Here is a 26,831-nt window from a genome sequence, read left to right on the forward strand (position 1 = left end):
TTGTCACTGGGCGTCTCCGCTCCTCCTCGTCTTTCTTGTCACCCTTGGAGACAAACTCCTTAGCTGAAGACAGCAAAGAAAGCATGTCAACATACAAACCACTCCAGATTTTCTCCTTCACAGAATCGGATAGGTGAAAACCCAGAGGGGACATCTCACAAGTCAAAGCCTCCCTGAGGCACACCTCAGGGAGATTTTGAGTCCTGGCCAGGGCGACAGAAGCAGGAGGATCCGCCAGAGGAGAGGCCAAACTAGAAGGCGGATTAGGCACCGCGCTAATTCCTAAAAGGCCACTAGATGGCGCCCACATGTCTAAAGGGGAAGATGCCTGCACCCGAGCGTCAGCAGACGCACTAGATACAGCCACCTCCCCCCCCCCCTGCGGGCACCGGGCCACCAATAACTTGGGGGGCAGCAGATAAAACCTGCTTAAATTCCTTAAGGAAGTCAGATAGAATCGCTGACATTTCGGTAGCTGTGGCCAGAGGAGACACACCCACCCCCCCTCCAGATAACCCCAGCCCAGCCTGCATATCCAACCTGGCGGGCGCTATGTCCCGATCCACGAGGTATTGTACAGCCAAAGGAGGGGAAACCACCTGAGGAGGGAAAAAATTAGCTGCCTCACCTGGCCCCGGGACGGGGGGACGAACTCCATGCTGCTGCTGCTGCACAGGAACCGGGTGCAGTGAAGACGCCGGGGCCTCGACTAGCCCACCGGCGGGGAACGATGCCGAGTTGGATCTTCCTTCACTCCCCGCAACGAGCGGCTCCCTCCAGGCGACGGGCGGCCCCCTCCGGACGATGGGCGGCTCCCTCCGGGCGACGGACGACTCCCTCCGGGTGACGGAAGGCTCCCTCCGGGCGACGGACGGCTCCCTCCGGACGACGGACGGCTCCCTCCGGTCGATGGGCGGCTCCCTTCTGTCGACGGGCGGCTCTCCTCGGACGACCGGCGGCTCCTTCCCGACGACGGATGACTCCCTCCAGGCGGCGGGTGGTGAGTAGCGGCGGCGGGGCGCCCTCTTCCTCTTCGCCGGGACGGCCTCCTCACTGCGAGTCTTCGGCGCGCCGAGCCTACCCCCGACCGAAGGACGATCCTCCTCCGCCGGTTCCGGTGCTGAAGATGCCCTCCGACGACATCCGGTCCGCTCCTTGACCCGGTGACGGCTTCCGGGCGCCCGCTTGACTCGATGACATCATCATTGCGCAGACTTGACCCGGTGACGACATCCGCTCTACTTGACCCGGCGACGACATCCGCTTCACCGTTGGATCCGCCAGAAGACACCGACTCCGGGACACAAGCATCAACGGGCAGAGTCTCCACCGGACAGGACGACGAAGAAGACATGGCCAGACAGCGCCGGATCCAATCTTCGGAACCCGCTTCCCCGGCCCTCTCGATCAGCTGGCGGATGAGACTCATCTTGACAGAAGAGCTGGAACAAAACTTTTCAACTTGACACGACGTTCTTCCTGAGGTAAGTGGTGCTTCAGGAGCTGAGCCCCCCTTTAAATAGATCCTGGGCAGGCTCAAAGGCGGGAGAAAAACAAGAAAAAAACAGTTTGAATGTTATTCTTCCTAGCTACAGAATAAGCCCCACAGTGATTGGGGCTTATTCTGACCATACACTGGCTAGCCCACCTAAATCTGCCTAGTAACCTATTGTAATGACTAAAGGATGCTTATTTTTTACAAAAAGCCTGCCGCCATCCCATCTAGAAAAAGGGGCTCATTTGAACCCCTTTTTCTTTACATTCCCTCTAAATGGGATTTTGAAGGGCAATAATTGAAGATATAATAGAAAAGGTTTGTAAAAAAGATATCAAAGTTTATTACAAAAATATATAAGCTCAATGTTGAACAATCATGCAGTTAATAAAATACCAAGCGGTTCAAAGACACAATATGACCAATACTCATATCTATTATCCACACTAGAGGACAGTGGAGGACCCAACGCGTTTCGAATTACAGTGTGTATTTTTCTTCCTCAGGGGTCAATGAGTATGATACATAATTTCATCTAAAGAATAGAAGCATTGTCATTAGTTTACAAAATGGCAAACACGTGTAAACATATAGTATTGCATTGAAAAAAGGGGAGAGACAAAAGTACGAATGATCTCCATAATACAAAATCAATACAGACCTTGAGTTTAAGAAGATCAAAGAGCTGTTTTGTAGAACCACAGTGTTTAAAATTTGACAGAAAAGAAACACCATCACATGAAAGTCTAGTTGTCTCCCAGCAGTCTCCTACATGGACATCACCCACAGGGATCACCAGAGAATTCTACTACAAGGGGCAGTCAAAGCACAGAATCTCATCCGAGACTGGAAAGTGAGGAATCATAGTGAGTTTAAATATATGATGTATTTGTATTACTCCTACCCCAGTGTAGACCTCCTATCATGAGGTATTTAAGATATACTTACAAACTGCAATCCTACCTAGATAGATGACTGGTTTGTAGTCCAAAAAGGTTTTTGTCTGTTACAGGATTTTAAATTGTAGCTGTATCAATCGATTTGTTAAAATGGCTACATGTCTCTCTGAAAATAATAAAGTGATATAGGGATATTATAGTCTCAATAGCTCTGTATGCCTATATGTACATGTATAAGTGTACATAACCATCTATCCCCATATAAAGGTCCAGATATATGGCCATTGTCTAAATTTTTATTTATTTTTTTAAATAGATTTTATTGAAATAAAAATGAACAATACAAAAGAATAACAGTATAACATGAGTATTTTGTGCAGTAAGAAAAATCATTTCAGACAAGTGTAAAGTGGCTAAACAATTAGCAATGAAAAATAAAGGGGAGGAGGGGGGGGGGGGTGGTAGTGAGGAAGAAGAAAGTGGAGAAATGGGAAGAAGACCCAAAGGAATTAGGCCGTTACATTACCCAGGCCTTGTAGACCAAACATATATAAATCAAAGGTGGATGGATATTTAGAGACTACAACCACACATTGTGGGGGCTTTCTTAGAGAAGGGGTGTAGGTGATGGAGAAGAGAATGGTGCGACAAAGTTTAGGTATAACCAGTTCCAGTGAGGTCAGAGCAAGGGTCTCTGTAGTATGTGAAGGTCTTATTATGTAAGTCCAGATCCCATAAAGGCAGAATTTTGGTCATGAAAGGCCGCCATTTGATTTTGAATCTGCCTTTGGAAGAGTCGTGGTTGAAGTCCGTGTTTAGATACTCTTATAGAAGCAGACCAAGGAGTTCCTTTTTGAGCTGAGCAATGGTAGGGGCAGAGGGTGAGATACAATTAGAGAGGATGGTTTTCCGCGCTATGAGAAGGCAGATGAGGATCCACGTCTGGTGTCGAAAAGGTTGATCGTTGGATCACGTCTGTAGCTGTTTATCCCAGTAGCCAAAAATGAGCAAGAGCGTGACTTTTGGAATCCTGAGTAGGGTGATCCCATAGATAAAAGATATAACTTAGTCCCAGAAAATTGAGATGAGGTTGCAGAGCCAAAATCGATGTGTGAGAGAGGGCCTCGGAGAGCGACAGAGAGGGCACATGCCCGCTTGGGAGTCGTCTTTGTTGAGCAGGAAAGGTATATGAGCTTGGTGAAGGATTTTCAACTGAGTTTCTTTGATTACATTTTAATGATGAAAATAATAATAACCAGCTAAAATAATAAACAGCTATCTAAAAGAACCTGACAGGCATAGTGGGTTCCTGCTACACCAGGAGTGTGTGACCAGTGGAGTGTGCTCCAGGCTCCTCCTCTTCATTGGGTGCCCACATAGAGAGCCGCTTTCTATTGGGGCACCTATGCGGGCTCGCTCCCGAGTCTCGCTGCTGCGTTCATTGACACAGTCAATGGCACCTGCTGCTATCAATCTGTCCAATGAGGAGAGAGACAGCAGCTGGAGCACATGCACATTGCTGGATCGGATCGGGCTCAGGTAATAAAAAAGGTGGGGTCTGGGGGCAGCTGCAGGACAGAAGGTTTTTTTACCTTAAAGCGGAGTTCCGGGCACAAAAACTATTTTTTTATTTTGTGCCCCTCTGCTAGGTAGAGCTCACCTGAAAAGGAATTGGATAGTTATTTTTATTTTTTTTGTTTACTCACCTTTTTATTGAAGATCGTAAATACTCACCTCTGACTGCTTCCTCCCTCGGAGCCGCGGCTCACCCCGTCACTTCCTGCCTCGCGATGATTCCTGGGAGCTAAACGTCATAGCTCCCAGGAATCAATGCGACGGCAACGGCCCCGCTCGTCATTTCCGGAAGTGACGAGAGGGGCCGGTGCAGTGCATTCTGGGACACGAAGACGCGGAAGAAGACAGAGAAGAGGACCGCGCCGGCTTCAGCTGCCCACAACAGAGATGGAAACGCTGTGGAAGAAAGTTTCTAAGTAAGTACTTCTTCTAAAAGGTAAGTGCGAACCGGGACAGATCAGAGGCTAGCCATTGTGGAATGTGCTAGCCCTGACTGTCCCGGGGGTATGTTCAGCAAAAAATCATTTCTGTGCCCGGAACTCTGCTTTAATGCTTATAATGCAATAGGGTGAAAAACCTAAGGCTTTACAACCACTTTAAGGACATCCTAGAAGCCATTGAATTTATACTAGAAGGGATTGACTTTATACATTGATTAACAACCTGAAGAAGATGGAAACGTGCTAGAAAACAACACTGCTGGTATTTTAATTTTAATTCACATTCTTTATATATCAGTTCCATTAACAACTAATCATTTCATGCTGGTGTCTCTTGGCACTGGTTACCATCATGAACAGATTGCCATCGTCTTGGAACTCTGATCCTAAAACCATGGCTGCTAGCCTTTGCTAGTAGGCTGTGTTTGAAATTCTATTCTGTTACAAAAGTTTGAACATAGCGAATTAGGAGAAATGTAATAAGGTAAAATGGCAGATCATTAAGGAAGACTCTTTCTCAAAATATAATTAATATAATTACCTCGGTCTTTCGCAGTTGTTTGTATGCTTTACCATTGATGCTCAGGTCTACACCATACACTATCCAGGGGCGTTTTATGAAATCATTGGGCCTGTGTGCAAGATCATAAGTTGTGCCCCATTACCTGATAAAAAAAAATGCAGCGTGAATCCACAGTGAAGAGTGGGCATGGTTTTCATCCATGGGCGTTGCTACGATTGCAAAAGACCTGGGGCAGGTCAATCTGTCCTCCAGTATATTCCCCCCCAGTCAGTCTGTCCCCCAGTACAGCGCCCCCCCCCCCCCAGGTCAATTTGTCCCCAAGTGTAATCTACCTCCCCTGATTAGTCTGTCCCCCAGTATAATACCCCCCGGTGAGTCTGTCCCCCAGTATAATACCCCCCCCCCCCCCGGTGAGTCTGTCCCCCAGTATAATCCGCCCCCCAGGTCAATCTGTTTTTATCTGGTGATCTGGCCAGTAAGCCTGTTGTTTTTCTGCAGAACAAACTGCCCTTCAGTTAGATAGATGAGTCAAACCATTTACCACTGACAAAGGTACTTACAATGATCAGCTTTCATTTATTTACGTATGTGAAACCTTCGTCCCAAAATGAGAAAAAAAAAAAACAGTTTGCTGTACCAGCTTGTGTAACTGCAGCATAAACTGAAGTTTGACTTCAATTTGCTACTATACCTAAATCTGCTAGTATATCTACTGTAACACTCCCATCCTTACAGACTGGTAATGCTGCTATCTGCTGTGCTCTGTGTGTTACTGGCTGGATTACCAGGAAAAAAGTATAAAAAGAAAACTATTGCAGCCACCACATCTAATGATCGGTAAGCTGCAAAATATTCAATATATAGAAATATTCAATTTTTTGTTTTGGGTTTAATACCTCTTTAAAAAATGTAAATAATTCTTGTCATTGTGTATATTTAAAATACACATATTTTCAAATGTTTACTCCTTTTTGAATACCTTTTAAATACATATTGTGGATTTCCATACATTCCCATTTATTGTGTGAGTATAAACATTTTTTACTGTTTGCATGGAAATTTTGGAAGAATTTACTGGACTATGAGATCCACTGCTCTAGAATAACAAGCAAACGGCAGACAGCTCCTGACCCTGTGCAGCTCACCACGTTCCTGCCGCAGTACTGAGTTGTCAGTGTGTTAAGCTCATTATCTGTACATATGGTTATCTTTTTTATATGGAAGGGGGGCATTCTAGTTGCCTAGGGAACTCGGGTGGAAGGTTGGAATTTTGAAGATGCCACTGCTAGGGGCTGTCATCCAGATCTGGGTTTTTCTTACCTGTGACAACATTCAGGTTAGAAGATTGAACTTTTCTGTCTTTATTAGTGGTTTCCTTGTTCCAGGACAGTGAGTCCCTAGGTAGCAATCCCAGGTTCATAATGTCCATTCCAGAGCCATGTTTCAGAGAAACTACCAACCGTCTCAGTCTTTTGAAGGTCATCCGTGGACCTCTTTTGATCAGGACCTTTCAAAAACTTTACAAGTGAGCATGAATAAATTCCTGACCTGTCACAATATACAACTATAGTATCATTTAACATTTAAAAGTAGTCAAGTGACTATGCCTAGGCTAAGCATCCTCGGAAGACCCAAGAAGAGGAAGATCGGGGCTTGTCTGTGCGAAACCATTGCACCGAGCAGGTGTGTATAACACATAGAATCATAGAATGTGTCGGCAGATAAGAACCATTTGGCCCACGTTTAGAATTTTTTTTTAATAATTTTTTTTTTAAGTAATCTTTATTTAAGAAAACACCATAGAAAATTAAGCTTGTGGAAGAGCCGTAGTGTGCAAACAGAGGTGGGACCAGCACCGCACTTGCGGGCTTCCCCAACTTCAGCCACCCCCACCCCACCAATACAACCATAAGTCAAGATATGAGGCTAGACAGTACTATAGGGCAATTGCGGTGGGAAGAAGGGCGGCCCCTTCTTATCCAACATGAGGCAGGAATGGGGAAACTGAGACAGGAGGTTAACCGGAACAGGGAAGAGGGGGGGAAAGGAGGGTGGATCTAGAGGTAGAAGAAAAAACATCATAATGTGGAAAATGCAGAATCTACTGGATCAGGAGTCTCTACGAATCAGAGGTGGCATAGTGCATCCATAAAGCCAACTTGGCATAAAACTTGTCATAGCGGTCTTTACACCTAGCCATCCATTCCTCCGCTGCCATATCATTCACCATCTTTACCCAGGATGCGCGGGTTGCGCCGATTGTTTTTTTTAATAATTTAAAAGAAAATGATTCTGATACTAGGTCCATGAGAGGTTAATATAAGCCTCATCATAGGTTTCTGCAGTAATACCATACCATAAGCTCAACCCTAAAGAGGAAGTAAACGCTGTTTTTTTTTTTTGTCCTTTTTTTTACCTGCAAACTTATGCTTTGCATACTAGCACATTATGTGCCACTTACCTGTAAACAAAGTCCTCATCCTCCCCACTGGAGGCCACGTCCATCTTCATCCGTCTTCTTTCCAGGTCTGCGGACTCCGGCTGTGTGACTGGCCGGAGCCACGTGACGTCACTTACCGCGCATGCGCGTGGGAGCTGCCGGTCATGGCATAGGGTTATGAAGAAACGGCACAGGCAGCCGTTCTTTCAGAGCGCAGGTGCCGATGACATCAACGAGGCAGTATACAGTAAATGTCTCCTAAACGGTTCAAGTTTAGGAGATATTTACAGTACTTATAGGTAAGCCTTATTATAGGCTTACCTATAGGTACAAACATTGGAGAGAAGTTGACTTCCTCTTAAAAAGTGGTTGAAAACCCTCATATATACCCAGTGATGTGACTGGCCTCTGATACACAGAGATGAAACAAATATTCCTACATAAGTTGTATTGTTTAGCCATTTCTTTTGTAGATGGTTCTAGAAGCACATAGATGAAATAATTTTTTCTCCGCTTTAGCAGAAATAGGCAGGATCTTAAAGAGGAGTCCTGCCTGGAGAGAAATATAATGAAAAGTCAGCAGCTACATATCCTGTAGCTGCTGACTTTTAATATATAGACACTTACTTGTCTAGGGAGCCGGTGATGTCAGCACCCCGGACGATTTTTGGATCGACTGACGGTTGCTGCCGCCGCCATTCTTTCTAAGGGAAACTGGCAGTGAAGCCTTTCGGATTCACAGCCGGATCCCTACTGCGCATGCGTAAAGCGCGCTGCACATTCTCATAGGCTCGGTGGTGGGGGAAGGAGAAGGAGGACTTATTTGAGTGACAACCCTCACTCACTGTACTAAATCTATGAAGGAGCAGCATTGTCCTCTAGAACAGGAACAGTGAGGTTGATTTACTATAACTGCAAATTCTGGTGCAGCTCTGCAAAAGAACCAATCTGATTCCAGTTTTTTTTTTTTGTCAAAGCTTAATTGAACAAGTTAGAAGCTATTTGGCTACCATGCATAGTTACACCAGATTTTGCCCTCCCCAGTTTTAGTAAATCAACCCCTGTGTGAAGTCTACAGAAGGCCTTCCTTTCTAATTTTTTTCCTAACATAGAGGTGATGTCGGGGCCTGGACTTGAGCCGGGGACCTCTGCTGTGTCTAGCAATGTCTCTTCTTGCTAAACTATCTGAAATGCTGGACAGTGCCCTGTCTGATCTACTGGGCAACCCCGCCTTGTGCCTTGACTTCTGCTGAACCTTGAACTCTTTGCTCCTCCCATGAACTTCCTGATTTTTGCCATTTCCCTGTACTTCCTGTTTGCCAGAATATTGTGCTCTCTTTAGCCAGAATCTCGCTCTTATCTTCCCTGCTGCCATCCATATTTTGCTACCACTGGTTATGGACCCTTGGCTTGTTCCTCAAATAAGCTTCTGCCTTATCCAACGTGCAACTACTCGTTACTGACCTTTGACTTCTTTTACTGACTAAACTTCTGTTTGACCCTTACCTGCTTATCCACTTCTGGACCCCTGCTTGCCCACCTCCCGGTGGGCGTATCCTGAGGATTGCAACCTGGTACTAACACGCAGAAAAATCCATCTTCACTTTCAGGAGCTCTGGTGAACACCGGTTAGTACCTAGACTCCTCACCTCATGTGAGCCCGTGTCTTCCGCCAGGGTGACTGCCTGTGGTCGGTGGTAGTCCCGCTAATGCTATAGCAACTGGTCTTCGAGCCTGACTCCTGAGCGTGACAGGTGATGTGTTCTGTAATCCACAGACAGAGCACATCTAGAAGATAGAACAAAACAATAGGGGGTTGATTTACAGAAAGGGCAGCTGCTCTAGTTAGTAAATGAAGGGAAGCTCTGCTGGTTTCTATCATCCAATTACGTGCAAGCAAAAATGCTCTTTTTTTTCATTTTCATTGCATGTGATTGGTTATTCTTTGCAAAGTGAAGCTTTAACTAATTTACTAAGCTTTGGAGCAACTGCCCTTGCAGTGCACAATATATTTGCCTTTAGTAAATCAACCCCATTGCGCATTTACCACAACAAAAGGAAACATATGCGAGAAGTTAATAGTTAAGGTTTACATATACTTTAACCTCTTAATACTTTAATACTCTTCTACGTAACATGTTAAAGGGCTTATACGTAACCCTTGATGTTAACCCCATGCCCGTCACATGTACATGTGCTATTTGACCTCTAAATAAAGAATTGGTAACCAACCACAAATGCATAGCTTGCGATCTTCTGATCAAGTTCAGTCATTTTACTCCTTTAATACTTTCCTGAGGTACGAGTACCATTTAGGACTTTTGCACACTGCAAGCTTGAAAAAGCTCAGTACAGCGGGTTTTTTTACTGAGCTAAAATGTAGGCCATTATTTACATAGTGCCTGTGCACACGAGCATGTAAACAAGTGCAGAGTATTCCTCAGCAAAATAAAATAAGAAAATTTGCTTTATCGGTCCGTATTTTGCACCGCTGCGTGCAAATACGTGCATATGCACACAAATATGCACATATGAGCATGAATGTGAATGGATTTTCCCTAGGAAGGTATTATGTGCGTGAATTTGTGAAAAATGTAGGCCATTATTTACATTGTGCCTGTGCACACAAGCATGTAAACAAGCGCCAAATATTCCTCAGTAAAAAAAAGGAAAACCTGTGTTACCGGTTGCGCCGGCGCGTGCATATGCGCACATATGAGCATAAATGTGAATGGATTTTCCCTAGGAAGGTATTATGCGTGTGAATTTGTGCAAAACGAACACTTAAAATTACAGCCAAAACAGCAGAAGCTCACAAATCAGCACTGTGTGCTAGAGGCCTAAAAAGGGTGGCTCTACAATTTTACTGTGGATCAAATAGAAGCCATGTTGATATAAATAACTCATAATGAGCAGAATATGCTGTACAGTTGGGTATTATCCTAGCTTTGTGGAAGCATGTCTTGAAATGCCTGTGGCTTGTAAAGAGTATAAAAGACATATTTTGAATGCATGAGATATGATTGAATCTGACACTACCATATGTGTGTTTGTGAGTAAAATAATGATGTACTATAAACTCAGGGAATGACTCCTATTGTGACCTATTGACTTATAAATCTCATCTAAATAATAATGTACTAGTCTGCAAACTGAAATCTTGTTTTCCTGTGATTGCAAAACAGCCACTTAAAGCTCAGTGCGGGTTCACACTTCAGCAATGTCAGACATCGTATGTGATTCGGAGCGCACTGCTCTGCAAATCACATGCGATGTCTGTGCGCTGCTAATTCAGCCATACAGATTGTATGACGGAATTCGCAGCGCATTTGGACCAAAGTCGCACAGGACCCTTTTTGTTCACACCTATGCAATCCGATTCATGTCCGAACTAACAGTTTGCACTGCGATATGCAAACTGATCTGGGGGCGTTGTTAACTTTGTATTGACACCCCCAGCGATTCGCATATGGCAGTGTGAACTGCCTGCGAGCCGAGTGTGATGCAGGAACCCGCAGTGGATTTGTAGGGTTCCCGCATTGCATATGTGTGAACTGGCACTTATGTACTCTTTCTTCAACAAGCGTCAAGCTACAAGTAACACACAGATGTGAATGGGATTGGGCACCATTAAAAACATGAGGATTCTTCTTGTTGAGTATTGTCGTATGTAGGGAAAGGCACGACCAAACACATATCTATGCTTGAATGGGGCAAAGCTAAGTTTTTCTGGGCCAAAAAGTGGAACAAGCCCTAGTACTGTAGATTGCCAGTTCACATATATGCGATGCAGGAACCCTGTGAATCCACATTGCATTCAACTCGCAGGCAGGTCACACTGACATATGCGAATTGCTGGGGGTGTCAATACAAAGTTAACGACACCCCCAGATCAGTTTTCATGTTGCAGTGCGATCTGTCAGTTCAGACATGAATCGGATCACATAGGTGTGAATACCCCAAAAAAAAAGGGTCCTGTGCGAGTTGTGGCCGAATGCGATGCAAATTCAGCCATACAGTCTGTATTGCTGAATTTGCATCGCACAGACATCGCATGTGTTTTGCAGAGCAGAACGCTCCGATGTCGCACTTATGTGATCCAACCCTTAATGAACATAAAAATATTTTGAGACTGATAAACACATGCTAATGACTCTGCATGTGAAATACAATAAATAGGCAGACTTTGGTTGGTATAGCTGGGTTCCCTGCCTTAGCCAATAGGGGAAAACAGCTCATGCACATTAGCAAGCTTTTTTCACATTTCTTCCCTGTTTCTTTTTTTTAAGCTATTGGAACCTAAACCTGAAAAGTGTGTCCAGGTTATAAGCTGGGTAAACATGTATGGAAAGCAGGAATCAGCCGACTTTTGATATGTGTGTACTCCTCTCTGCTCTCTGTACCACCAGCTTCTGTTGAACAGTCATGCTGGAATACTAGCATTCGATCAGCAATTGCAGGCAATGGCTGCAGCGCTGATCCGTATATTCTTGTGAAGGAAGCCCCCACTGTCAGAATACAATAGAGCATCAGGGGAGTTACCTGCATCCATAGTGTTTTTTCACTGTGCCATTTTCTTTTTCTTTAAATCCGTTGGTTGAACAAAAAAAAAAATGTGTGTGCTTTAGTTTGTAGTAATGAGCATTTCTAGTTAGAATCACTCTCGGTGGGATTATTGACCAATCCTCCCAGGCAATGCTCAGATTGTGGTATGTTCAGTCACCCTTTCATTAGCTTAAAGTGGTCCTAAAGGCTAAGGCTGTGTTCACATATATGCAAATTGTATGCGTTTTAAATCGCATCCAATTCGCATGACGTGAATGTTACCGGCTCTCAATGGAGCCAGTTCACACATGTCCAGTGTGGTTTCAAAAAGGAGTTCTGTGCGTTTCTGGGTTCCCCTCAGGCAAATATTCACACCTGAATCGCACCTGCACCAGTGAACAGAAACACACCGGATCCCCGGACTGCAAACCCCAGCCCGACATATGTAAACCCAGCCTGAAGGTTGTTTACCTTAATGTTTTCTCTGCATTAAGGTAAAAAACCTTCTAAATGTCGCTTCCCCAGCCCCCCATATGCTTACCTGAGCCAGATCTCGATCCAGCTCTGTGTATTAGGGCAGCAGCTCTTTTTCCAAGCTCTCCCTCCTCGTAGGCTCAGAGACAGCGTACTGTGATTGTCAAGGGAGACACAGAGCACGGCTCAGGAATGAGCCCACACAAGTGCCCTCATGGGAATTCGACAGGGGGGAGAAGCCAGCAGCGCCGACGGGGTTCCCAAGAAGAGGAGGAACGAGGATGCTCTGTGCAAAACCATCACACAGAGCAGGTAAGTATAAAATATTGTTGTTTTTAAAAAAAAAAAACAATAATATTAAAGCGGAGTTCCACCCAAAAGTGGAAATTACGCTCTTTAGTCCGCCCCCCCCCCCCCCCGTGCCACATTTGGCACTTTTCAAGGGGGATCAGGTACAGACACAAATACAACATAATCTAAATACAGTGACAATATAAATGAATTAATTTATAAAACCACACCCAGCACCTATGACATCCTATTAAATGAATGTCCAGCAGCTACTATAGACATACATCAATCTAAAAATCACGAAATGAGAGAATAGTCCATGAATAGATCACAATACATCATCACACTAGTAGCGCTTGGTTCTAAGTATCCTCCTGGTCGCTGATACAACCACCCTGGAGTCAATGAGTGAATCACTGTCCCAACAATAGGTGATAAATGCTATGTTGGATAAACAGTAGAATATTCCAGACAAGTGCTCCTTCCACCACACCACGTGAGAGTCACTCCCCTTTGTAGTTACACTCACCAGAAGGTGAAAATAATTGGGCCTTGTATTAACAATCCTAGGTAAGGGTCCGAGATTAATCTTCTCCTCCTCCAACCACTAGGTGGTGATACTCATGTAGGGGTAGAAATGATGTCACATAGCATAATTCCATTTTTAAATTTATTGAATATAAAATACATTTGAAATGCCACTCACATAATTAAAGAGAATTAAGCTCAATTTCACACTGTCAGATCAGCTGGCAGATCGGTATCTCTCACCCACTTGTCACAAGTAATACCCGGGTGATACCGATCCGACCAGCGTACGATCTTGGAGGTCACGTCCCGGACGCGTTTCGTCATTACGACTTCTTAGGAGGGACTGTGATTCACTCATTGACTCTAGGGTGGTTGTATCAGCGACCAGGAGGATACTTAGAACCAAGCGCTACTAGTGGGATGATGTATTGTGGCCTATTCATGGACTATTCTCTCATTTCATGTTTTGTAGATAAATACAACATAACTCACATAATTCCTGCTAAATCTAAAAGAAAAAGACTGAGTTATTAAATAAAAACGAAGATGAGATGAAAAAAATATACAGGCTGGGCAGTTGGAGCTCCAGGATCAGAGAGACAGAGGGGGAGAAACACAGTTACAGAGATAACAAACTAAGGAGCAGAGCTAACATTAGAGCCAGTGCTGGAAGGGGGGCCCGCACAGGGAGGGGGATTAGTGAGGGAAAAGTGTACCTTTCTCAGCAGATAAAAGCTGGCAGCAGGGAGAGGGACAGAGATCAGCTTCCAACTGCTGGAGGAAGATTTCTGTATTTGTTGTCCATCACTAATCCCCCTCCCTATGTGGGCCCTCTGTGTGCTCGGGCCCCCTACAAGAGGACCAGTGTTCCCCCCCTATCAGCGGCCCTGGTTGCAAGTAGGATAATGTCTGTTTTTACATCACTACAATATAGCTTTATATGTACTGTGCATTTTACCAGACAGATAGATAGACAATTAGTATTTATTCACAAGCTGAAAAAAAAAAGAAAGAAATGGTATTCCTGGAAAACTGCATACTCCATCATATATTAAAGTATCTATTTAGACTGTTAGGACGAAGTTCTATGAGATGCAGATGTTCAGATATGCATATATAAAGAAAAAATATTAATATTTAGGCTTTCATGTATTTTCATGCGCTAGCTTGCTTGTTTTTTTTGCTTGCTCTTCATTTCCTCTGATCATCATTCCAATCAAGTTTGCTGTAAAGCGCTGATAATACACATATTCCATGAGGCGGTAAATCTCAATCTTTCTGTCGCTTGCAGAATGAATCCAATTACCTTTTTTAACGCTAAGCTGTTAGTAAAGGATGCAATCAAATGGAAGCCCTGAATGACAGGGCTAAATGATTCTTTTACAATCTGTGTGCCATTGCAGAGATTTCCCCTCACTTCCTGTCCTATAGTTAAACAGGAAGTGAGAGGAAATCCCTGCAAATGAAGAGAACTCCCTAAGATTTCACCTCTATTTCATTTCAGGGCCCAATTTAAAATGTGGGATTTTTTTTAACTTTCATTTTCAATGATAAGATAAATAGATATTGTGAATCTCTTTCACTGCTTCTGGAACGGAAGGTTTCACCATCCCCAATGACCAAGCCATATTTTGTGATACGACACTGCATAACTTTAACTAACAATTGCGCGGTCGTGCGGCGCTGTACCCAAAAAAATTGATGTCCTTTTTTTTCCGACAAATTTACCTTTTTTTGGTGGTATTTGATCACCTCTGCGATTTTTATTTTTTGCGCTATAAACAATAAAAGAGCGACAATTCTGAAAAAAAAAAACAATATTTTTTACTTTCTGCTATAAAACATTCCCAATAAAAAAATTAAAAGCCACATTTTTTCATAATTTTAGGCCAATATGTATTCTGCTACATATTTTTGGTAAAAGAAAATTGATTGGTTTGCGCAAAAGTTATTGAGTCTACAAACTAGGGGAAAGATTTATGTCATTTTTATTTATAAATTTATTTTTTATTTTACTAGTAATGGCGGCGATCAGCAATTTTTAGCAGGACTGCGACATTGCGGTGGACAGATCGGATGCCTAAATGACATTTTTGACACTTGGAGGGACCAGTGACATTATATTATTGAATAATATGGAATAATTATGGAATAATGACATTGGCAGGGAAGGGGTTAACACCAGGGGCGATCAAAGGATTAAATGTGTCCCTAGGGGGTGCTTTCTAACTGTGTGGGGGGTGAACACAGAGACCTGTGTTCCTAAAATGGAGAATCACAGGATCCTTGTGTTCATTACTAACAGAACAGCGGTCTGCCATGTTTACATCAGCAAGACTGCCGTTCTGTCTCCACAGAAAGCGATCGCGGCCGCTGGACACGCTGATTGCCTCCCCCTGTGGCCAATCGGGGGCTATGAGAGCACCTGAGCCAAGCCGCAGCTCTGTGTGTCCATTCAGAAACGGAGCCGCAGTTGAGCCCTGCCCCCTCTCTCTCTCCTGATTGGCTCACTGACTTTCATTGACAGCAGTGGGAACCAATGGCGCTGTTGTGTCTCAGCCAATAAGGAGGGAGAATCCCAGACGGCCGAGGCATTTGTGCACATCGTTGGATTGAGATGGGGCTCGTGTAAGTATGAGGGGTGCTGCTGTACACTGAAGGTTTTTTACCTTAATGCAAACAATGCAATAAGATATCTATGCATAAAGATAAAAGACCTTCTGCCTTTAGAATAATTTTATTGAATGCACAGACATAAAAAAAACTGACAAGCATTCTAATCCCTCTCATCCAAAACTAGATATAAAATGTTGCCTTTAGTTATACAGTAAACCCCCGTTATATCGCTGTTCAGTTTTCGCGGTCCCGGTATTTTGCGTTTTTTTTCCGTAAAACCTATTAATATTATTATATTAATGAATTCATTATTAATTAAATATTTTTGTGTTTTCCATTGCTCTTGCTCTCTGTCTCAATATCTTTTATGTGTTTCTATTGTTTTAAAAGTGTGTTTAAGGACCGTAAAATTCTTTAAAAAGTACCGTAAAAGTTATAGAAACATGCCTAGGGTGTATTTAAATAGGGTATTTCTATTTCGCGGATTTTCACTTATTGCGGTGGGTCTGGAACATAACCCCCGCGATGGAGGGGGGGGGGTTTACTGTACTTTAACCACTTCAATACCGGGTACTTTTCCCCCTTCCTGCCCAGGCCAATTTTCCCCTTTTAGCGCTGTTGCATTTTGAATGACAATTGCGCAGTCATGCAACACTGTACCTACACCAAATTTATGTCATTCCCCCCCCACAAATAAACCTTTCTTTTGGTGGTATTTGATCACCTCGGGGTTTTTTCCTTTATGCTAAACAAATAAAAAAAGACCGAAAAGTTTGAGAAAAAAAAAATTTTTTTTGTTTATGTTATACAATTTTGTAAATAAATACGTTTTTTCCTGCACTGATGAGCACTGATGAGACTGCACTGACAGGCACTGATGAGGAGGCACTGATGGGGTGGCACTAATAGGCGGCACTGATATGTGGCACTAATAGGTAGCACAGATATGCAGCATTGGTGGGCACTGATAGGCGGCACTGCTGGGCACTGATAGGCGGCATTGATGGGCACTCATAGGTGGCACAGACTGGCACTGATAGGTGGCACTGATGGGCACTAATGGGCACTGATAGGCGGCACTGGTGGGCACTGATAGGCGGCACTGACGGGCGGCACTGATGGGCACTGATAGGTGGCACTGGTGGGAAATAATGGGCACTAGTGGGCGACACTGAAAGATGGCAATGATGGGCACTGGTGGGCAGCACTGATAGGGAGGGCACTGGCGGGCAGCACTGATGGGGAGGGCAATGGGGGGCTCCCTGAGCGCTGATTGCCATCCCTGGTGGCCATAGTGGGCATCCCTGGGGTCATAGGTGGGCATCCCTGGGGTCATGGGTGGGCATCCTTGGTGGTTCTAGTGGCACCCCCCCCGAGGGTCTGCACTGGTAATCAATGATCTGATTACCAGTGCCGATCCCCCCCCTGTCAGGGGAGCCGCCGATCGGCGCTCCTTTACTCGTGCCTGTCAGGCACGAACTAAGGAAAGCCGATTAACGGCTCTTCCTGTTTACTATGTGACCAGCCGTGATTGGACACGGCTGGTCACATGGTAAAGAGCCTATATCAGTAGGCTCTTTACCGAGATCGGAGATGTAGGGAGTCAGACTGACACCTCGCACCCCCCGCGGGGCGCGCAAAGCTGTATTATCCTGCCGCCGTCATATGATAATACAACCACAATCCCGCCGTCAATCTGCTATAGGGCGGGCAGGATGTGGTTAAATAAGTGATTGATTTACCACCAGTTTCACATTCACTGCTCTATAATCATGCCCCAACATTCAATCTTCAATAGACACCTTATTTAAACAACCTAAATCCAGTGGTATTTTAAGAAGCAAAATTATTTTTCTTTTTTTTCTTTACTTTATAATGACGGAGTTAGATCTCTAAACCAGACACACAAAATAATTTGTCTGAGCCTTACCTGCCTTAGAGGATTAGTGTGCAAGGAGGAAAGTGCCAAAAACAGAACATTTAAAGGCCAACTTTAAGCCTGGTTCACACAATTCTGATGCGATCTGTAATTCATAGATTCGCATGTCATCTATAAAAATACATTGTTTTCTATAAAGGCTGCTCACATCGATGCGGTACGCTTTTGATCTGATTAAAAAAAGGTTCCTGTGCGAGTTTAGTGCGGATGCAGTGAAAATTTATTCTCCAGCTATGCCCAGTCCCCTCAAAAATTGCATTCGATTCGCACCTGTCGCAACAGAATTCAGTGAAATCAGATTCGCATGTGGGGCTCAGTATATAAAAGGCCCTCCGTCCCAGGAATCTTGCTGCTGGTCAAAGGATCGGTTTAAGAAGAGCTACCCGACCTCCTTCCCATCGCATGCATTTTATGTGGTTCGTCACCTTTGCATCAAAGGGGGACTTTTTGTTATAAAGTTGATGTAATATAATTTGCTTGAGTCATTAAGGCTAAGCAATTTTGTGAATGATATATTGATTTCATATGGGGTTGTAATATGGTTCTGAAAATTATACATTTATTGGAAACCAATACTGGGAGTTACTATAGGTTAGAGCAGTGTTTCTCAAACTTTTTTCCAGTTGGGGCCGCCCTTGAAAAGTATTTTCAGTCCCGAGGCACCCCTGTCCAAGGTTCAGTACTCGTTACTGTATGTCGCGGAACGCGCGCAAAATCGCGCTCGTTCCAGACACACACCCAAATGCTCTGCTCGTTAGGGGTGCCAATAATTCTTAAGGATACCCCACACATTGGCAAACATTGGGTGCTTTTGGTGCAGCGTAGTTAAAAAAAAAAACGGGTCAGGGACTTCTTTTATTGCATTTCTGCAGGTAGGGAAGCCCATTGAAATAAATAGGCTTCCCTACACGCAGCACGCAGCCATGCAGATGTGAACCAAGGGCTTGTTCACATGTCAGGTTGGAGGGGTGGTAAAACCGCACGGTTGAGCTGTTTTTACCGCACCCAACTTCTCCCCCTTTAGCTGCAGAGGCAGCAGCTGGGGGTGTACACATGCTGTGGCTGCAGCTGAAGGTATACCCAGGGTCCATTGGGCTGCACTGCAACTACCCCGCAACTGTGTGCATTGCACGGTTGCGTATAGGATGCTGCATTTACAGGCTTAAAACAGGTGGTGAGGAGGCAACATAATTCCTCTTTACTGCCTGTCTAATGCCTCTGAAAAGCGACCTGAGAATGGATTGCTTTTCAGAGGAACAGCAGTCCTTGCTGCTATCACAAACAAGCCCTAAAAAAGCATTTCCGATTGTACTGGAAGGGGGGGGGGGTTTAGGATTAAAAGTAACATACATACACACACACACATATGAACACACAAGAACACACACATACAGTCACATGTATATCTGCACACAGATAGACAAAACTGCAGCAGACGTGCAAATGGAATACAAAATAAAAAAAAAAAAATAATAATCTGTAAGCAGAATACAAGATAAAGAAAAAAAAGAAGTACTGTTATCATTATCAGTATAATATAGTAATACAGTAATTAAAACAAGCATCTTTATCTATATTTTATATACCCACATATATTGAAATTACATGTATATTACATTTACAAAGCAATCATCAAGGTGATCCTGTGTACTAACAAAGGAGAATGAAAACAGCTGAGAGGAACACTGATCAAGGGTTGGTCAAAAATTCCAAGCAGTACATTTAATAAGTAGGTTAAAATATTAAAAAAAGTTATGACACATAATCCTGTGTACCTCACAGAGCTGACATGCAGGCACAGAAGATCCCTCTTCCTGGTTTCTCTCCTCTCGCGCCAGCCAGCGTCTCCAGGCTCTAACGTCCAGCAAGCCCTTGCTTGCGTGCCCGACCCGCCCATAGCAACCGATGACATCATCGATTGGCAGGACGCGGGTCAGGAGGACCGCTCAGCTTCCCGAGTGCCTGTGGCAGCGTGAAGCGAGTATTAGACAGAGGACCAACACCGGATCGGCACCGCTGTAACAACTGATCAGCCAGCAATCATTAAAGAGCAGATTACTTATTAATGCATAGGTTGGGGGTCATTTTGCCGCGGCACACCTGAGGACCCTTCACGGCACACCAGTGTGCTGTGGAACACTGGTTGAGAAACCCTTGGTTAGAGCTGCACAATTCTGGAAAAAATGAGAATCACGATTTTTTTGCTTAGAATAAAGATCACGATTCTCGGTGTAACATCATATTTTACATTATACAAAAAATTGGGCTAACTCTACTGTTTAGTTTTTTTAAATTCATTAAAGTGTATTTTTTTCCCCCAAAAACTGCGTTTGAAAGATTTCTGCGCAAATACAGTGTGACATAAAAGATTGCAACGATCGCCATTTTATTCTCTAAGGTCTCTGCTAATATATATATATATATATATATATATATATATATATATATATATATATATATATATAATGTTTGGGGGTTCTAAGTAATTTTCTAGCAAAAAATACTGATTTTATATTGTAAGCAACAAGTGTAAGAGAAAGGCTTAGTCTTTAAGAGGTTAAACTGCCCTCACTTATGGCACTTTTCCACTGCAAGTACCGGCTCGGCTCTACTCGGCCCTGCTTGGCCCGGTTTGCTTTTCCACTGCTGGTACCGCATGGTACGGTGTTGGAACGGTTCGGTACGGTATGGTTTGCTTTTCCACTAAAGTAGTACTAAAGTTAAGTGGGTGGGATAACAACGGGGTGGGTGGGATTTTCTGACCAATCAGTGGCTAGTAGTGACTGCATGCAAAGGATTGTGGGATATGGTACGGGGTATGGTACCTCTTGGAACCACAATCGAGATGGTACTGTTTTTGAGAGCCATACCGTTCGGTTCCATGCAGTGGAAAAGCGCCACCGTACCGTACCGAACCGTTCCTACACCGTACCATGCGGTACCAGCAGTGGAAAAGCACAAAAGCGAGCCAAACCGTTCGGTTCCATGCAGTGGAAAAGCGCCATTACAGATGAAAAGAATGAAATGATACATTGTAAAGCACTGTGTTTATAGTTATCTCACAGCCTTAACAATGTTGATAAACATTTGCTGGAGGCTCTTTTTTTTTTCTTTTCTTTTCTTTAAAACTGTGAGTGAGTAAGGCTCGGTTCACACTTGTGCGATGCGGGAACGCTGCGAATATGCAGCGTGTTCCCGCATCGCATCCACACATCTGGCAGTTCACACTGCCATATGTGATAAGCAGGGGGTGTCAATTAAAAGTTAACGACACCCCCAGTTTGATTGCATATCGCAGTGCGATCTGCAAGTACGCACAGAATTTTGATGCGGCTCAAAAAATGCCTCCTGTGCGTCTTTGGTGCGGATGCAGTGCAAATTCAGCCATACAAAGTGTATGGCTGAATTCGCATCCGCACATGAGATCGCATGTAATGAAGGAGCAGTGCGCTCCGAATTACATGCGATCTCCGCAGCCGCACAAGTGTGAACCGGCACTAAATGGCGTTTTAAGATCGTAAGGGGGGGGTGAATCGAGATCGCGATTTTTTAAGGATTAACTGTGCAGCTCTACTATATATAGGTGGCCTTTTGCACCAAAGATGGGGCTTATTTTACTCCCACTTTCAATTCCATGTGTGTTGCGGTATGCTGCAAATAAACTCAGCATGACAAAACTTTTCAGGCATTACAGCCAATTAAATTCAAATAGGTTGCGATGCATTTCAACACAAAAAGTGCTGCCATTGTGCAGCCCTCTGGAAGTGTCAGGGACCAGGCTTGAAGCCCTCTAGAATTTTCAAGTTGACCACCACTGCAATAAATTGTAATTACAAACATTGTCTGAGCAGGTTTACAAGCCATCAGCTTCTAAATAATAAGACACTTCTTTTGGGGATAACATAATAATTAAGTTAAGACAAGCTGCATTTATCTTAAAAATTTGTCAACTTTAAAATCCATCAATCACCCATTGTGTCATTTTAGGTTTAAAAGAAAACCACAAACAATGCCTTTACAAAGGTACTAATTCTGGGAAAGAATAGCATATTCAGTCTTGTTTTACAAGTTTTTTTGTATATAGTATGTTAATATTATTCTTTTTTTCCTTCCAGCTGCCTGTCTTGTACTGGGTTGTATGATTTTTCCGGATGGCTGGGACGCAGACGAGGTTAGGAGAATGTGCGGAGAAAAGACAGACAAATACTCACTTGGTGCGTGTTCAGTGCGCTGGGCATATATTTTGGCCATCATTGGAATTTTGGACGCTCTCATCCTATCCTTCCTGGCCTTTGTACTTGGTAACAGATTAGACACATTGATGGCTGAACAACTAAAACTGGAAAGTAAAGGTAAGTTTTTTATTTTCATGAAGTGTCATTAGCACTTTAAATGTTACTTTTATTTATTTAACTACCATGACGAAAAAGTACATCTAATCTTTAATGAATACCAGTAGTATAGGAAACTTCATGGTTTGGCTGAACTCCAGGCAGGAAAACCATTATTTAAATATATGCCTCAATAGCTAGATTGAATATTGATCCACTTTGTGAGCACCAAATACATTTGCAAACTCAGATATTACCTTACAAAAGTAGTGTTGGCATCATCACAGTGCTGTACAGATCCCACCAGGTCCACCCAGTTCAGGAAAAACTACAGGGGTTCAGATACAAGACCAATCACCCTGCGCAAGCTGAGAGAGCAGCAGTGACTGGGCTTTACTACAAAAAAAAAAAAAACCCTGCCCAGTAGCATGCCAGTAGATGGTCCAAGCCATGTATGGGCAGGCTTATTGTACCCAAGTTGATTGATCAACTTGGTTACAACCAGCCTGTCTGATTTTTCATGCGATTATTGCCAGCGGCTATAGCCTCTAGCAATAATTACTGTGTGTCCTCCTGGCTGGGATGACTCCCACCGCTGGGAGAACACAAAAGCTCCATGGGAGAGATTCCCCATCAACACAGTCAGTCGGAAATTGAGAGATTTTCTAGTCGCAGGAAAGAAAATCGCACCATCCATGACCTGGCTTAAAGTTCAACATGACAAAACATGTCTCTTGTATTCAGAGAATATTTGCTTTGTCTGGCGTTCACCTTTAAAGGGAATCTTTGGTTTTGTACAAGTTTTTAATATAAACCTGAAAGTGATCAGGTTAATGCAAATGATTTTATTAATTTGAGTTATCCTTGTTTCTATTGCTTACATTGTGGCAGCCATATTAGCTGATTACATAGAGTCTAAATCCATACATATAGTGTCTAGTTAAGATTGTAAAGTCTCAAAGTTTTTCACCTTAATGCATGCTATGCGTTAGACCCCTTTCAAACGTGCTTTCCGATCAGGTCCACCTGTCAGTTTTTTAGGCGGACCTAAATCGGATGCTCCATGCATCCCTATGGAGCAGCGGATGTCAGCAGTGACCACTCCACTGACACCTGTTGCTATAGGATCCGATGCTGTCTATGAAATCCAGACGGATGGAAACCCTATTTTCCATCCGTCTACATGATTGGATGAAAACGGAAAGGTGGTCCCTTTTCATCCGATCTCCCATAGAGGAGAGCAGGGATCTGACAGGTCCATCTCTGCACAGTGAGTGGAGACAGACCTGTCATCCGCCTGCTCAGCAGGGATCTGCGGATCGATACCCGCTGAATAAAAACGGAGTCCATGGGTGGAAAGCCCATGTGAAAGGACCCTTAGGGTAAAAAACCTTCTTTGCTGCAGCACCCCCCAGGCCTCCCCTTTTTCTTACCTGAGCCCTTTAATTCCAGCACCATGCAGAAGCCCAGCGGCTCCAGCTACTGGCTCTCATCTCATTGGACAGATTGATAGCATAATTGATAGCCATTGGCTTTCGCTGCTGTTAATCAAATCTAGTGACACTGGAGCTTGGGACAGGGTTGAGTCTCTCTGTCTGTGTCAATGGACACAGCAACAGGACTCAGGAACATGCCTGCATGGGTTCCCCCATAGAAAGTGGCTTTCCGTGGGGGCATCCGATGAAGAGGAGGAGCCAGGAGCCCCGCTGGGGCACTCCAGAAGAAGAGGATTGAGGCTGCTTTTTGCAAAACCCTTGGACAGAGCAGGTAAGTATAACATGTTTGTTATTTTTATTTTAAAAAAAATCCAAACCTTTACAACTTTAAGCTGCACAGTGATTGTGCTGTTCCTGCGTTTCAGTGCAGTACTGACAAACGTTCAACTAAATTTTGTTGGGTGTTTAGAGCTAACATTCTTCACTAAGTGGTAAAGAGGTATTAAACCTAACATTTAAAATGTTCTATATTGCAGCATATCAATCATTAGATGTGGTGGCTGCATCAGTTTTCTATTCTTAGGCTTTTTCCCCTCTGTTTTCGCCTGGTGATCTGCTCAGTAACACACCTCCTGTGTTAGAGTACCCACACTCTGGATGATTGAGAACAGGAGGCACATCAGACAGCAGCATTGTCAGTCTTGAGGAGGGGGGTAGTGTTATATGTACTAGCAGATTTAAACACACTATCAAATTGAAGCCAAACTCCGACTAATACTTTTTAAGCAGTTACAGCAACTCATTTTTGTTCTTTTAGGTTAAGGGCTCTTTCACACACTCCGTCCGCTGGACGGAGTCCGTTTTTCTCAGCGGGGGATCGAGCCGCCGATCCCCCGCTGAGCAGCAGGAGGACAGCTGTGTCTCCGCGCTGTGTGCGGAGACACAGCTGACAGTTCCCCTTGCATCTCTATGGGGGAAATCGGATGTCAACGGACCGTCAGTCCGTTCTCACCCGATCCGATCCGCTGGACGGATGGAAAATAGGGTTTCCATCCGTCCAGATTTGACGGATCGGATCGGGTCGGATGTCAGCGGACATGTCTCCGCTGACATCCGATGCCCCATAGGAATGCATGGGGGGACCGTTCAGATCCGCCAAAAAAACGGACAGGCGGATCTGAACGGTCCGCCTGTGTGAAAGGGGCATTAAGGTTTTTGCATAATTATTAATTAAATAAAAGCTAATCATTGTAAGCACCTCTGCTAATGTTAAATAATCTCATCCCTGTAACGGATACATTCTGCTAGAAAGCTTGTTCTTAATGGTTGGATCAGCAGATTAAAGAAAGCCTAAAAACGCAGCCATCACATGTAAGAAATGGTAAACCTCAATATAATAATTTTTTTTCTTTTGGGTTTAATACTGCTTAAGGCTTCTTTCACACGGCCGCTCAGTTTTTTTCCTCCGCTGCGGCACTTTTTTTTTTTCACGGACACGGATGACATTTGTGTCATCCGGTCCCATATGTCCACATATCATCCCATCCATTTGCAGGTGATATACGAACAAAATGTATGTCTATGGGGATTGCGGATGTCAGCGGATGACACTGCAGACATCCGATTTTGCGTCAGTTCCATTTTTTAAACGGAAGAAAAATAGGGTTCTGTTCCATTCCAAAAAACGGAACAGAACTGAAAGGACGCAAATCGGATGTCAGCGGATGGTCATCCCATTGACATGCATTATGTCCGTTTTTCATCTGCAAAAAAATGGGATGAAATACGGACATACGGAGCGCCCGTGTGAAAGGGGCCTTAAGTAAATATTCACTTCGGTAAGTGAACAGTCTTTATTCCTTTAATACAGCATCCCCATTGAAAACAAAGAACGTATGCCATAGGGCTAAAGTGTGTGCACACATGACCATCACATCTAAATGAGCTTTTTGGAAATCTGATCTAAAACCATATGTACAGTACTTATACAGAGTTACCCAACCTTTGGGGTAATAATAGCCTCCACTCTGCAGGCCCTCGTTCACAGTGAACGTGGCTTTGAAATCGTACGAGTTCATCTGGACCCGCCACAATTTCAAAGCCGCATTTTAGTCCAACTTCAGAGGCAACATCAAAGACATGTGTTCAGCTTCATGCACTGCCCCGGAAGTCGCCAAAAGTAGTGCAGGAAATACTTTTGGATATTGGTGCGGCGCTGCAAAGTCGGCGTTGCATGGATTGGGACTCTCCCATTGCCGACAATAGGCTGCGATTTGACCTGTTCAATCTCATGTGAAATTGCGCCGATTTGAACGGAGGTTTAGGAAGGCTTTGTACAAGATTATGGAGTGTGTTTGTAGGAATGTTTGCTGCTTAAAGTCGTGCTGCTTAAAGGGTTGCTCCTTTTTGTAAAAACAGCAAGTAAAAAATAATATAGCATATACAATTGCTACACAAACAATGTTTAATTTAATGTTATTAAAAACGACCGTTCCATTTCAATTTGCAGCACTGTAATTTTCTGTAAAATGTAATGCAATATGGCCACCTAGAGGTATTCTTTACACAGTTGTACAGAATGCATCCAAAAATGTAATGTGCTGTTTCTGTGATTGACTCAATGTTTTTCCCCAGAAGTCTGCATTTAGATAAAAGTTAGATTTAGGCACCCCTCTGCAATAAAAATGTTTTTTCTAAGGCCTAATCACTTCCATAGGGATGCAGACACTACAGCTTTCCTTATTACAACTGATAGAGCAGTTATTACTACACCTGACCCCCCCCCCCCCGGCAATGTACATTGACCACTCAGAGGGTTTTTTTTGTTAGGTGAAGTCATGATGTTGGATGAGAAGGCCTGTCTCAAACTGGCATTTCAATTCATCCCAATGGCATTCAATACAGTTAAGTTCAGGGGCAGGTGAGTCCTTCCACATCAAACATGGCAAACTATGTCATTATAAATTTAGCTTTGTGGCCACTGGCACAGCCATGAATGATGGAACAAAAAAGGGCCTTCCACAAATTGTTGCCACAAGGTTAAAAGGGCACAATTGTTTAAAATATCTTTATATGCTCTAGCTTTAACAGAACCTTTAACTGAAAACACTAAAATCATACAGTACTTAGTCTTTGGTTTCCATTTCTGAGCACTATTAGGAACAAATCAAGTGATTATGGGACATACTGAAACAATAGCATTGCTTTGTGTCTACAGTGGACTAGTCTAGTGCACCCAAACTGAAATGAGGCGATTCGCCAGTTCCTGCTCGGCCTATAGTCAAATGATGGCCAGG

The 26,831-nt window shown here is 43.8% G+C and overlaps 1 protein-coding gene across 2 annotated transcripts in view; it reads left to right on the forward strand.

Annotated features, from left to right (window-relative positions):
- LHFPL3 (LHFPL tetraspan subfamily member 3) overlaps window positions 1–26,831 on the forward strand; it is a 79,956-nt gene that overhangs the window by 18,560 nt on the left and 34,565 nt on the right. For both annotated transcript variants that reach the window (XM_082252672.1, XM_082252673.1), the window contains exon 2: window positions 21,884–22,120. In XM_082252672.1, the coding sequence (XP_082108798.1) occupies window positions 21,884–22,120 (237 nt within the window). The remainder of the gene's footprint in view (window positions 1–21,883; window positions 22,121–26,831) is intronic.

This window comes from Pelophylax lessonae (assembly GCF_965119305.1).
Source record: "Pelophylax lessonae genome assembly, chromosome: 4".
NCBI lineage: Eukaryota > Metazoa > Chordata > Amphibia > Anura > Ranidae > Pelophylax > Pelophylax lessonae.